Source organism: Rousettus aegyptiacus, unplaced genomic scaffold (assembly GCF_014176215.1).
Source record: "Rousettus aegyptiacus isolate mRouAeg1 unplaced genomic scaffold, mRouAeg1.p scaffold_m13_p_15, whole genome shotgun sequence".
Taxonomy (NCBI): domain Eukaryota; kingdom Metazoa; phylum Chordata; class Mammalia; order Chiroptera; family Pteropodidae; genus Rousettus; species Rousettus aegyptiacus.
This window is the reverse complement of record NW_023416290.1, coordinates 35,882,761-35,895,428: the sequence shown is the minus strand read 5'-3', so window position 1 is coordinate 35,895,428 and position 12,668 is coordinate 35,882,761. Positions and strand designations below refer to the sequence as shown.

The 12,668-nt window shown below is 37.5% G+C and overlaps 1 protein-coding gene across 1 annotated transcript in view; it reads right to left on the bottom strand.

Moving 5' to 3' along the window:
- Window positions 1-6,241: 6,241 nt before the first annotated feature.
- The window catches only part of ATP6V1C1 (ATPase H+ transporting V1 subunit C1), a 37,377-nt gene continuing 30,950 nt past the window's right edge, over window positions 6,242-12,668 (bottom strand). Inside the window, exons 9-13 of the mRNA XM_016147517.2 lie at window positions 10,361-10,453; window positions 10,171-10,264; window positions 9,354-9,451; window positions 8,385-8,511; window positions 6,242-6,860 (exon numbers count right to left, since the gene is read on the bottom strand). Of these exons, the coding sequence (XP_016003003.1) occupies window positions 6,765-6,860; window positions 8,385-8,511; window positions 9,354-9,451; window positions 10,171-10,264; window positions 10,361-10,453 (508 nt within the window). The 3' untranslated portion in view covers window positions 6,242-6,764. The remainder of the gene's footprint in view (window positions 6,861-8,384; window positions 8,512-9,353; window positions 9,452-10,170; window positions 10,265-10,360; window positions 10,454-12,668) is intronic.

Below are 12,668 nucleotides of genomic sequence, written 5' to 3'. Positions count from 1 at the left end.
CACAATTTTTATTTCAAAAAAACAAGTTACTTTATGCTTCCAGTAACACATTAAAACTTATGCTGACCTGTAATTATTCTGAAAATCGACCCTAATGTGTACCTAGATAGTGAAATATGAAACTCAGCAAGTTGTATTGGTAAAAAAATAAATTAAGGATTATTTGTCACAGAACTATCCAATAGTCATCCACATACTTAGGAAATGGTAAAATACATGAAAACTGTTCTTTGGATTTGATAGTCTGGATTATTTTCATTCTTCCTCTGGTTAAAACAATTACTTTCAAGTTCAAGTAGTGTTGTACATACAATTGTTGGTCTAACACCAACAATCTTTGCTACATCCAACTTCTTTTTTCATTACTTAAGATCCTTTTTGTTTCTTCAAACCGTTTTTTAAAGGTCTGTGTCTTGGTTGTTCTTTTAAACATTATAAGCAGTGATAAATCATGCCCCAAGAGGGTTTTGAATTAAAAGATAAAACTGTAACCTTGATCGTTTTAGAGTTTTTGCAAATTTCAATTTGATATTCTATGGCTTTGCAAAGGTACAGGCACCTACACTAATTAGTTTCTGCTGAGGCAGAACTTTCTGGTTCAATTGATTAATAATACAGAATGCTTCTTCAGTTGACAGGGTAGGAAAAACTGATTTACCCATAATGATCCTATTAAGTGTGGTCTGCGTAAAATAGAGAAGAATCATTATTTGAATGACACCTCAAGATGCTCATGAATCATAAGTCAATGACTATCTGGGGGTTCAGAAGAAGAATCTTTAAAAGGCACTCTCAGATTGTAACTAGTTGACCGCTAGCATCTGAATCGTCTGAGTATTTGTTAATAACGTAGATTTCTCAGATCCACTCAAGACTATAAAACTCATCTCCGTGGAGTTTGGCAATGAATCTACATTTTTATTCAATTCCCCAAGTAAGAACCACTGTGGATATAATCAATTTCGATACTGAGCAACTATCAGGAAATGTCCTGTTTGTGTTTACTACCTACCTTCTGCTCCGTTTTAAAACTTTTTTCTTCCTGCATTATGTGACTACTCCTGGTAAGAAGGATGTTGCCCTGTTGCTCCTCGGTTTCATATTATTTTCTAGCTAAACAATCCTAAGAGGTATTCTTGTACTAATCACTTCCACAGTTTTACTCTCTTCCCATTTTTCTCACCTAAGTCATGGGGCTCAGATCTAAAAATAGTCTAAGGATAAATCCACTGGTGAATAAAATGGTTCTGTCATTTTTTAAAAGCCAGAACTGCATTCATATATTAATCTAAAACTATCTATGCTATAAAAATAAGGACCATAAGTGTACATTATTGAAATGGGTAAATTTCAATTCAGAGACAAGAAGCAAATTAGGAAAGTTCTTAATACATTTACTCTAGAACGTAAGACTACTGTTCTAGACGTTCTAGGACAAATCATTTTTTACTGATATTAACAGCAAAATCTTTCTAAAGACAAGGTTTTCATTATAAGCTATTCTAATATTTGAATATATGTTTTTTTTCTTGTGTATGTTATTTTGACTTTTAAAAAAGGCAGCTGAGGCTTTGGGTCAAGATGGCAAAGAAGGTAAACACTGTGTTTGCCTCTTTTCACAAGCACATCAAAATAACAACTATATTACAACTAAACTCGTTGGGAGTGGCCAGATCTAGCTAAACAGAAGACCTAACAGAAAAGGCAACAGAAGAGGCCACCTCGAGACTGATAGGAGGGTCGGAGACATAAAACAGGTTGGTCTCACACCCAGATGTGCTGGTTGAGAAATGAGAGAAATTCTCAGCCCCATGTAAGGCTCCCAAGCCCAGGGTTCCAGTACTAGGAAGAGGATTCCCTATATACAACCTCCAGCTGTGAAAAAAAGCAAAGATTATGGCAGAGTGAGATGTAGAGCTGAGGAAGTCGCAGACATTTCTCTTAAGGGGCCCACTCATTCTGAACTCTAGGGCAGCAGCTTGAAAGGCATCAGGGACATATGAGAAGAAACTGAGCTGTCTGGCTTCAGGGTGAGGGCTAGAGGGGCAGCTTTCTCCCAGACAGAAGGGCTGGAAGAGGGCATTATTCCTTTGTTGAGCCCAACCCCTCCCAGCATGCATACCCAGGTACCCCCACATCTGAGCCTCTATCATCCGGGCTAACACAGGTCACCCTGCCCTGGTGATTCCCTGAGATGCTGCTCCACCCAAGCTGCTTCCAGTTGATTTTCCATACAAACAACCCACCTTGGCTCATGCTGAGGACTTTCCTAAAATCTCTCAAAGGTTCACAAAACCTAAACAAGCAGCATCTGGCCTTGGTGTGCCCTGTACCTCTTGCTGAGCAGCCCCAAACCCACCAGAACTAGCAGCAGCTGGCCTCGGTTTGTGGCTTGGCTTCTCAAGGCACATCCAAACCCAGACATAGGTGGCAACTGTCTGCGAATTGCTTGGTGGCTCATGCCAGGTGGCCCCAGGCAGGGCAGAGGCTGCAGTTTAACTTGGCCTGCAGCAGGGACCCTCCCAGGAGGCCCTAGCTTGCATGTCCAGTGCTCGGCTTCGGTCTGAGCTGGAGCATCACCCAGGGATAATCACATCTGCGGATGATACAGCCAAAGGGCAAGCACCAGAGCCCTGCTAAAGTAAATCCCGCTCTGTAGGGTCAGCTCCTGCACAACAGCTCCTCCACTGATAACAACAGCCAGTCATCACAACCAATCAGCCTGAGAGTCAGCCCATTGACAAGCAAAAAGCAACCAACGCTCAACTACAACGGGAGGGCACAGGATCCATCAAGGGACTTACCTAGCTCAGGTGACCAGGGAAGACTGCTACTGGGACCCACAGGCCAACTACTACATAGGACCACTCTACTAAGATTGGGAGATAGAGCAGCCCTACCTAATACAAGGAAACAAAGACAAGTAGGCAGTCAAAATGGGAAGACAAAGAAACGCCTCCAAATGAAAGGACACAACAAAGCTCCAGAAAAAGAACTAAACAAAATGTAGACAAGCAATCTACCAGATGCGCAGTTCAAGACACTGGTTGTAAGGATGCTCAATGAACTTAGGGAAAGAGTAGATAAACTTAGAACTTTAACAAAGAGATAGAAAACATAAAAGTGGAGATAAAAAGCATTAAAAAAACCCAGTTAGAAATAAATACAATAACTGAAATGAAGAATGCACTAAGAGGAATCAACAGTAGATTAAATGAAGCAAAGGACTGAATCAGCGATTTAGAAGATAAAGTAGAACATACCCAAAAAGAACAGCAATAAGAAAAAAAAATACAAAAAAAAATGAAAATAATTTAAGGGGTCCCTGGGACAATACTGAACATAACATTCACATCATAAAGGTACCAGGAGAAGAGAGCAAGAAATTGAAAACTTATTTCAAGAAATAATTACTGAAAACTCCCCTAACCTGGTGAGGGAAATAGATATACAAGTCCAGGGAGTGTGGAGAGTCCTAAATAAGATAAACCCAGAGAGGCCAACACTAACATGTGCCGTAATTAAAATGCCAAAGATTAAAGACAAAGAAACAATCTTAAAAGCAGCAAGAGAAAAGCAGTTAGTTACCTACAAAGGATCTCCCATAAGACTGTAGGCTGATTTATCAACAGAACCTTGCAGGACAGAAGGGACTGGCAGGAAATATTCAAAATGATAAAAGCAAGGACCTACAACCAAGATTATTCTACCCAGGAAAGGTAACATTTAGAATGGAACTGACAGATAAAGAGCTTCCCAGAAAAGAAAAAGCTAAAGGAGTTCATCATCACCAAATCAGTACTATAGAAAATGTCAGAGGAACTTCTCTAAAAAGAAAAAAGTAAAAAAGATAAAACTGTGAATAATAAAATGGCAATAACTACATATCTAGCAACAATTTAAATGTAAATGGATTAAATGCTCCAATTACAGATAGGGTGGCTGAATGGATAAGAAAATACGACTCTCGCATATGCTGCTTACAAGAGACACTTACAAGAGACTGAAAGACACACAGAATGAAGGTAAAGGGATGAAGAAAGATGTTTCATGAAAATGGAAACAAACGAACAAAAGCTGGGGTAGCAATATTTATACCAGACAAAACAGACTTTAAAACAAAGGCTACAAGAGACAAAGAAGAACCCAGTTATCCCACTTCTGAGTATCTGAAGAAACCCAAAACACTATTTTGAAGAGACATGTGAATCTATATGTTCACTGCAGCATTATTTACCATAGCCAAGATACGAAGGCAACCTGGATGTCCATGAATGAATGAATGGATAAAGAAGAGGTGGTGTGTGTGTGTGTGTGTGTACATATATACATACACACACACACATACATACACACATACACACAATGGAGTATTACTCAGCCATAAAAAGAATGAAATCTTGCTATCTGCAAAAACAGATGGACCTAGAGGGTATTGTGCTGAGTGGAGTAAGTCGGACACAGAGAAAGACAAATGTCACATGTGGAATCTAGAGAACAGGATAAACAAACAACAGAAACAAGCTCATAGATACAGAGAACATCTCGATGGCTGTCACATTAGGGATGGCTCACTCATAGTTAAGTACCTAGAGGAAGGCAGGAGGCATGGTATCAAGGAAAAAGCCCAGCAGTCAGAACTCATGTTTGCATTCTGATTCCGACTCAAAATCTGTCAATTTTATCATTGATACCATGTAACTTCTTTGACCCTAAGCCTCTGCATAAGCAGGATGGGGACCACCAGTACTTCTAGCTTGAGCAACATGGGAAGAGATAAGATAATGTGTGAGCACTGGCAGAATGGTCTCTAACAGACATTCAATAAATGTTTAATGAATCTCGAAGTTATATGAACTCCATCCCAGAGGAGAATAAGTAGACTCCTCGGCAGACAGAGCAAGAAAAGCAATGGGAACAGTCCCTTCCCAGGAATGAGAGCTGCCATGAACAATATAAATAATCCCATACTTAAGCTCAGAGACACTCAAACTGCTTTAATGTCATACATCACAGACACAAACCCAGTATTCATCCTGCCCACCTTCTCCCCGCCCCCACCGCCCCTGCCGCCACACACACACACAATTACATCTTTCTAACCTTCAATGACATATCATGAAATTCCCAGATTAAACACAAGTGAAAAAGCAGCTACAGGTCCTCCTCCAGGATTGTAAGTAGGTGCCTGAAGGGCTTACTAGGCACCTAAGTACTTTATGTGCACATGCATCTTTTTTACTCAGCACGACAGCCCCATGCGGTGGGAACTCTAGTTACCCCTACTCCACAGAAATACAAATATAAGAAAACAAAGATATTTGTGCAAGGATGTTTACTAAAGCAGTATTTATAAGAGCAAAAACTAAACACCTGGATATCCATCTAGTCAACTATAATTTGGCACACACACGACAGAGGACCACGAAGCTAGTTAAAAGAATGAGGTAGCTCTAGACATACTAATACGTAAGGTAGCTTGGATATACTAGTAAGCAAAAAAGCAAGTGACAGAATATGTACAGTATAATCTTGTTTATTTAAAATAAACTCCGTGTGTGTGTGGGCGGGGGGGGGTGGGGCGGGGATATAGAGTTACAGAGAAAGGTTTGGAAGAATACATCACCTTCCTCGGGAAGAATAACTGGGCTGGGGGGCGGGGACAGGCATCATCCCTCGTGTTTTTCTTTGTAGAAGCCTATATTTGCCTGAAGGTAATTAGTTTAACTTCAGTATAATTTTTTGAAATAAAAAGAATCTTGGACACGAATTTTCTAGAGAAAAAAGAATATTTTTTAAATGACAAAATAAAATGTAAACTTTTCTCCCATTTACAAGCCTGGTAGCACTGCTTCTTTTAAAAGCTCTTGCAGGATGCTGAAGTCATTCACTTCAGAGATTTTTAAGCTAGAAACGCCTCTAATGGCATAAATGTCAAAATGAAGGTTTTTATAATTATAGATCTTAAAAGACATGTAAAATAAAGATTTAGACAAGACTAAAAGCTGCACAGTTTTGCTATACTTTATTCAAAATTGGCCCTACTTCCTAATTATGAAAACAAAAAGTTTAGTGTCCAAATGTAAATACTCTTATCACATGTTGAAAAATAATCTTTAGATTTGTGCTCTGACCCAAATTTGACACAAATGGTCACACCCCAGTAACATAGCACATTAGCTACGATATCACTTTTTAAACTCTCGAGCTGCAATCCTCTGAAGTTACACACACCACAACACATCTTTGCACAGGTAATTTTATTCTCTCCTGTGGATGTCAACAGTGCTCACAGATTGTAATTTGAAACATTCAGAAAGGACATACCTGAATATTGTCACATTTCTTTACATCACGATTCAGTAAATATTAAACAGTTATGTCTACTAAATACAGTGAACAAAATGGTATAAATGTTTACACCATTCCCTTGTAAACAAGGCTTTTGTGCACAATAGTAACAAAAAGAATTATGCATACCACAATATTGATGAGGAAAGACCTCTTTAAATAAACTATTGTTTATAAATAGACTCTGATTTTTTTAGTACACATTTACAGACCTGATCAATAAAAAGAAACAAGACACAGATTTTCCTTTAAAACGAAAAAGTTTGGAAATGGACCACAATGGGGGAATTCACCTAGGAAAAGGGGTCAGAAGCAAGCAAAGGATAATAGAGAGTTAAAAGTACTGTCATATTGTAACCTATTTGTTAGCATATACCAACACAAGGACAGGATTGTCTGGGAGGAGCTCATTTTCACTTGAATTCCAGCAAGTTGCAATCAATCTTGTAGTACACATACGGGTAGTATTCCTGTTGACTCAGGTTTAAGCCTGGAATATCCATAGGAGCCTATGAAAAATCAGACAAATTACTCAGTTATGTAGATACAGAAGGCAAACAAAGAAATAAAGTATTGCCATTTCCCTTCTACTAAACACCTACTCTTCACTAAGTTTAAACATTTATGCTAATTTAACTTGAGTTAGGCATTATCATCGCCATTCTGCCAATGAGGCAACAATCTCTGACTTGCCCTCGGAAACACAGATAGCGAGGAGCAAGGCCAGCTTCAAGCCTGCTCCGACTCTGAAGCCTGTGTTTAACAATGGCCCTATCATCCTTTTCCATGTACACCGTAAGAAATTATTTTTTAATCTCAGGCGTGAAGTACTGAGTTTATGGGATACAAGACTGATAAAATGTTGGATAAAAATAAACTATATGTATTATGTATGCATGTGATAAGAATTTATTGGTAGAAAATTATGTATCAAATATTTAGACCTCATATTTTATCGACAATTCCATGAAACTGCAGAAAGTCATTTCTTTTATTAAAAAAAAACCACCCTGATTTTTCATGGATTCTAACTAATGCACATGTGAGATACTATCATCCTAATGAGGAAAAAAATCAAGATATTTGAAATCAAAAATATAAAAGGCCACTACAATTTTAAACAGCTAAAAGAAAAAACTATATGCACTTTGTTTATATTTTCTGTTTAAAAGATATAAACACATATCTTATTTTAGAAAAATGATAATTCCTTTTAGCCTGTTTGCCCTGAGAATACTCACTTTTATTACTGCTTTCTCATAGTATATCAATAGTCTTTAGCAACAAATGACATCATTCTATTTACAGCATTCTGTTGTTAGTAGTAGTATTTCTATTTATAAAATAGACTAATTCTCAATCACTGAAAACATCAAATCCTAGAAAACATAGCATTCCTACACGTGATGTTAACATTGTTCTCGAACAGTTGTTAGCCGAAGATTCACTTGATGAAACTGATTTATGTATACATTTCTGTTACATTAGGATTAGAGACAAGTTCTGTTTAGAAATAACTCCAAGAACAGTTTTTACATTTTATTTTCACACTGAAAACCAGTCAGGTCTGCTTCAGTCTCAAAGAGCATGTTTATGTAGAATTAAACTAATGCTGGCGGCGAGCTGCACTTTTTTTCCCTAAACAGAAAATGGGTTAAAATGCTCATCTATTAACTCCATTACTTCTTTAAAAAAAATTTAAATAACTACTTTTCTTCTTCTCTGAAATTTATAATTTTTGTAAACAACTAGTTATCACTAGTTGATCCTGTATTTCTGCAACTATAAACATCTGATCTATAAAGCAAGATGACTGGTTTTTAGAAATCCCATACAGCAGAGCACACTTCTAACTAGTGTAAGACAGGGTAAACAGGTAAATTACTTGTTATGTTTATCTAACAAATTGAGAATCTCAAAATAAAAGAGATTGGTATCACGATATTCACTATCCCTTTTGTCTTTCCTTTTACAATAATTTTGTCTGAAATTCATGTGTTTCTATTCTACAAGGCTCTCTAATAAATACTTACATCAATAATAGCAGCTGCACTGCTGTCTAGATGTTTATACAATTCATGTAATACTTCTCTCAGTTTCTTCATTGTTTTCTTATTGGGCTGAAGTAGCATTGCTTGGAAGTTCACTGGTAAGCCATACCTTATAAGGAAGCAAAAATATAGTATGTAACACAAGCAAACACATAAAGACACTTTCTTTTTAAAGCGAACATTCTCATGCTCTTCTTTATCCATAGCTAATGGGGAGATGGTATCTCATTTTAATGACCACCTTTACGAGTTCAACTAATATACATAAAAACTCAAACCTTCTCTGATCCTCACTGTCCACTAGGTATTTTTCTTTAAAATGAGAGCCGACTGTCTCTTAGGAATTACTTTAATTTTTAAGGTAATCTATGAATACTCTCAGTAAATAGCCATAATATGTAAACTTAGTGAATACTTTCACGATAAACAACACAAGATTACCCACATCTGCTTTGAAATTCAAAGTAATTTAAAAACAGTAAGTATAGCTGCATATGAGTATTTTTAACAGCTTCTAATACTAGCAACAGTACAGAAGACCATAAGATAATTTAGATTTTAAGTATGCCAAAATAATATTTTAGGTTAAATGAAAACAATGGTTTCAAATAAGTCATTAGTATACTGTGTACCAAACTATATATAAATATTTGAAAGATCTTTTCTTTTAAACATAAGCTAATATTTTATGATCTACTTTGAACTTAAATAAGTACATAAGAGAAAATCAGAGAGTAGAGTAGCATAAATCTCTTTTCCTCAACCTGGTGTTAAGGGACACAACTAGTATACACATAATAAGCTTTATGATACTGACAATCTTTTCCTCACAACTGGCCCTTTGGTTTCTACAAGTCAATCTCTTATTACTGGACTATGTCCTATAATAAAGAGGTCGAATATAAAGGGATCTGTGAATTCTTCAGATCCAAGTTTTTCAATTAACTTTACCTTAAAACAGACTCAACAAAAACCCTCAACGCTTTCACATGAATCCATGCAATAAATGCTTCACTGAAATTCACTTTCAGCCACCGCACGAGTGGTCCCTATAAAAGGAAGAAAACAAGCATCTTCAGTTTGCCTTTGAAAATGGCAATTAAGAAGCAGATAAACCAACCAGCCTTACTCAACATTACTTGGTTAGGGTTAGTTTCCTTCCAACTGAGATAATACAGTTTAGACAGTACTTAGAAATCATTTTAAATGGAATTTGCCTTTACTTCCTCTTGCATTACAAAAGAAACACCTTTCACTCATCACATCTCCCCTTCCATACAAGCTTTTGGTCTTCGCAATAATCCTACATTTGAAGATGGCAAGAAAGTTTACCCCAATTCCATCCCTGCTTCGTATTCTGCCTAAAACATATTAATCTCCCAATGGTTTAAACGACAAATTACTTCAGTAAAAGATGGTGTCATTAAAAAAAATTTCCCTCACGAAAAGGAAAATTCTTACTGAAAAGAGAAAAATATTGCTTAAATAATTCCTCTCTACAGGGCATTAACCAAAATATGTATTTAAAATTAATTTCTGATAAGGAATTAACTGGAATAATTATTTTAAGGTATGCATTTTAAGATAACTATTCACAAAGCTATGCTTGTTTAGAGAAAGTTCATTCTGATGATTTAACAGAAAAAAGTAATTAAAATCAAATGCCTTAAAAGCAAAATAAGAAAATTTTTGCTTTAAGTCAAAGAAAAGCAATACCAGTTTTTCTTCTCCTTTAACAATGATAACACTAAATATTAAGAACACATACAAACTGCTTTTTCTTGTCAGTAGAAAGCCTGTTCATTTCTTCTTTATCTGCTTTCATCTCCTCTTCGTTATACTGGAAGTCACGAACAATAAATCTAAATTTGGGGGGAAAAATCCAAAATAGTCTACACCATGTATAAATGATCTAACAAATTAAAACAAACACACAAACAAACAAAAAATAAGCTTACTTGTTTTCCCTGGCTTTGTGTCTGAAGTCATCAACTGCCTTCCTAAACAAGGTAACATTACAAAGGTAACTATCTTGGTCTTCTGAGAGAACACTGGAAAAAAAGACAAAGTCCACTTAAAGCTTTGCGTTTATTTGCTCACTTTCATGTTGAAGAACCAATTCAGAAACAGTGGAGGCGGCGGAACAGTAGGGTATGGCAGCCCTTCCCAAACCATCTCAGTGCTATTCAGCCACATTGCCTCAAACACTGAAGACATTGAGTGCTTTGATGTTTTTGTTTAGGATCCCTTAACAGCCCTATAGTACATTTACTCTTTCTAACCAACAATTTGAAACACTGACTCAAGCAACTAAACTCTAAGAACCATGCTTTCAATCTATGCCAGTGCCAGGTTGACCCAGGCAAAACCGTCCAGCAGCTGTGTGGTTTGTTTCCAGAGTTGCCTTGCTTCCTTGCTAAGCATCTTCTTCTCTTCTGAGAACCTAATTCTCTATTCCTCTCTTCTCCAACGCCCCGAGGCTAGGCCTATCCTCACTGCACTTCTGGTATCTCCTACCTCAGATCCTTCCTTTTCTCCCATCATACCCTCGATCAAAACCTGACTGAAGCAACTGTCTAAAAAACCTCTGAAAAAAACACACTTCGACCCAGTCACAGCTCTCACAGACATCACTAGAAAGACCCGCCATCTTCTCTGCTCCCTAATCAACCTACCTGTTTTGTGCTTAAGACATCCTCCCTGCTTTTCTTCATAAAAGTGATCTTTGCAACATGTTGCGAAACACGAGAAATTTTCCTCTGCACAACGGCTAGTGTGGTTTTTTTCTAGGCTCTCTTAGGTAGGCTCTTGGGCCTCACCTGGACTTAGTTCTCTGAACGAAAACCTCTCTGAAGCATGAATGAGTGTGCGGTACCGTTTCCAATAACAGAGAAGGGCGAGAGCTAACCAGGGGTCTGACCCAATCAGACTACCTCAACAAATGCAAGGAGGCAGACAAAAAGGAATGGTAATTCTGCAAGTCCCAGTGAGCAGCACCTCTTTCCGAACAGTTTTTCCAACAAAAAGAAACAGGACAGCAGCCCAGCCTCCACTTCTTTGGCCGTTATACTGACATGGCATTTATACACATCCCTGCACGTAACCATACAGTAATGGCAGGATTTTAAATTGTCCAATCTTTTAAGACTTAGGCAGAAGTCTTATATTTTCCAAATAGCTAGGTTTTGTGTATTTTTTTTTTAATGAAACTGTTTCTTTCAGGTTTGAAGATGGTATTTTTCAATCTCTTCTTCTACCTTGGAATTCCACTTTCATCTCCACTCCTCCCAAGAGTAGTCACTCAAGTATTGTGCCAAAAAGCAATAAGTCAAAGTATTACTACTTATAAATGACTTAAAAATAAAGCATTTAGAATCATGACTACCACTTAGTAATTACTCAAAAACGTTAGTTATTATAACCCAAAAAAACCCAGCATCAAGTCATAGAGACCTTTTCTAAACAGTGGACAAAATTCCAGACTAACCCACGAAAGCCTGTCTGCCCCACGTGACGTGACTGTCCTCTTCGTGGTGCTGGTTGAGTGACCGCTCTGTTCTTGACAACTACATTTAAACAGTAGGTTTTCAAGTCAGTGATTCCAAATGTCTTTTGAACTGAGAAAAAGGTAGAACAGATGTTTGTACTGAGTGAGAAAAGGCTGGGAATGCTTAGGTCAAAGGCATTCAGAAGACAGGTACTTCCTGCACTAAATTGTTACTGCCTGACGCTTTTTTCTTGAAACTAATAAATGATTTTCAAAAACAGTAAATCTCTTTTAAAGTCCTCCTTTCAGAGTAAATCGGGCCTACTTAACTAGCCTACATACCACGCCCCTGGAACTCAGGCTTAACATATGTACCACCTGGGAGGACGTGCTTGCTACAGGCACAGGGTCCTTACTCTTCCCATTCCCCTGCTCCTCAGACATATAGTCAACCTCTACGGCTCTAATGCCCTACGGAGCAGAAAGGTATAAGAGGTGTTATCTGTCAGGATAAAGAGCTTCAGTGGAAAACTGCTATCAAAAGGCACATTATTCTTCAGTTTACCATGCGAAGGGCTAGTGTAAATGGAAGGTATTCTCCTCCCCCCACCACCCCCCACCTAAAAAAAAATCCATGATGAGCATAGGTCTGCGGTTTAGGTCTCAAAAACTCAACATCTGTGAAGCTACAGTAATAATCATGTTATCTTATATTTTGTAAATTATACGGGGCCTTAAAGTAACCTCATAACATGTACAAGAAAGGTGCCACACTCACT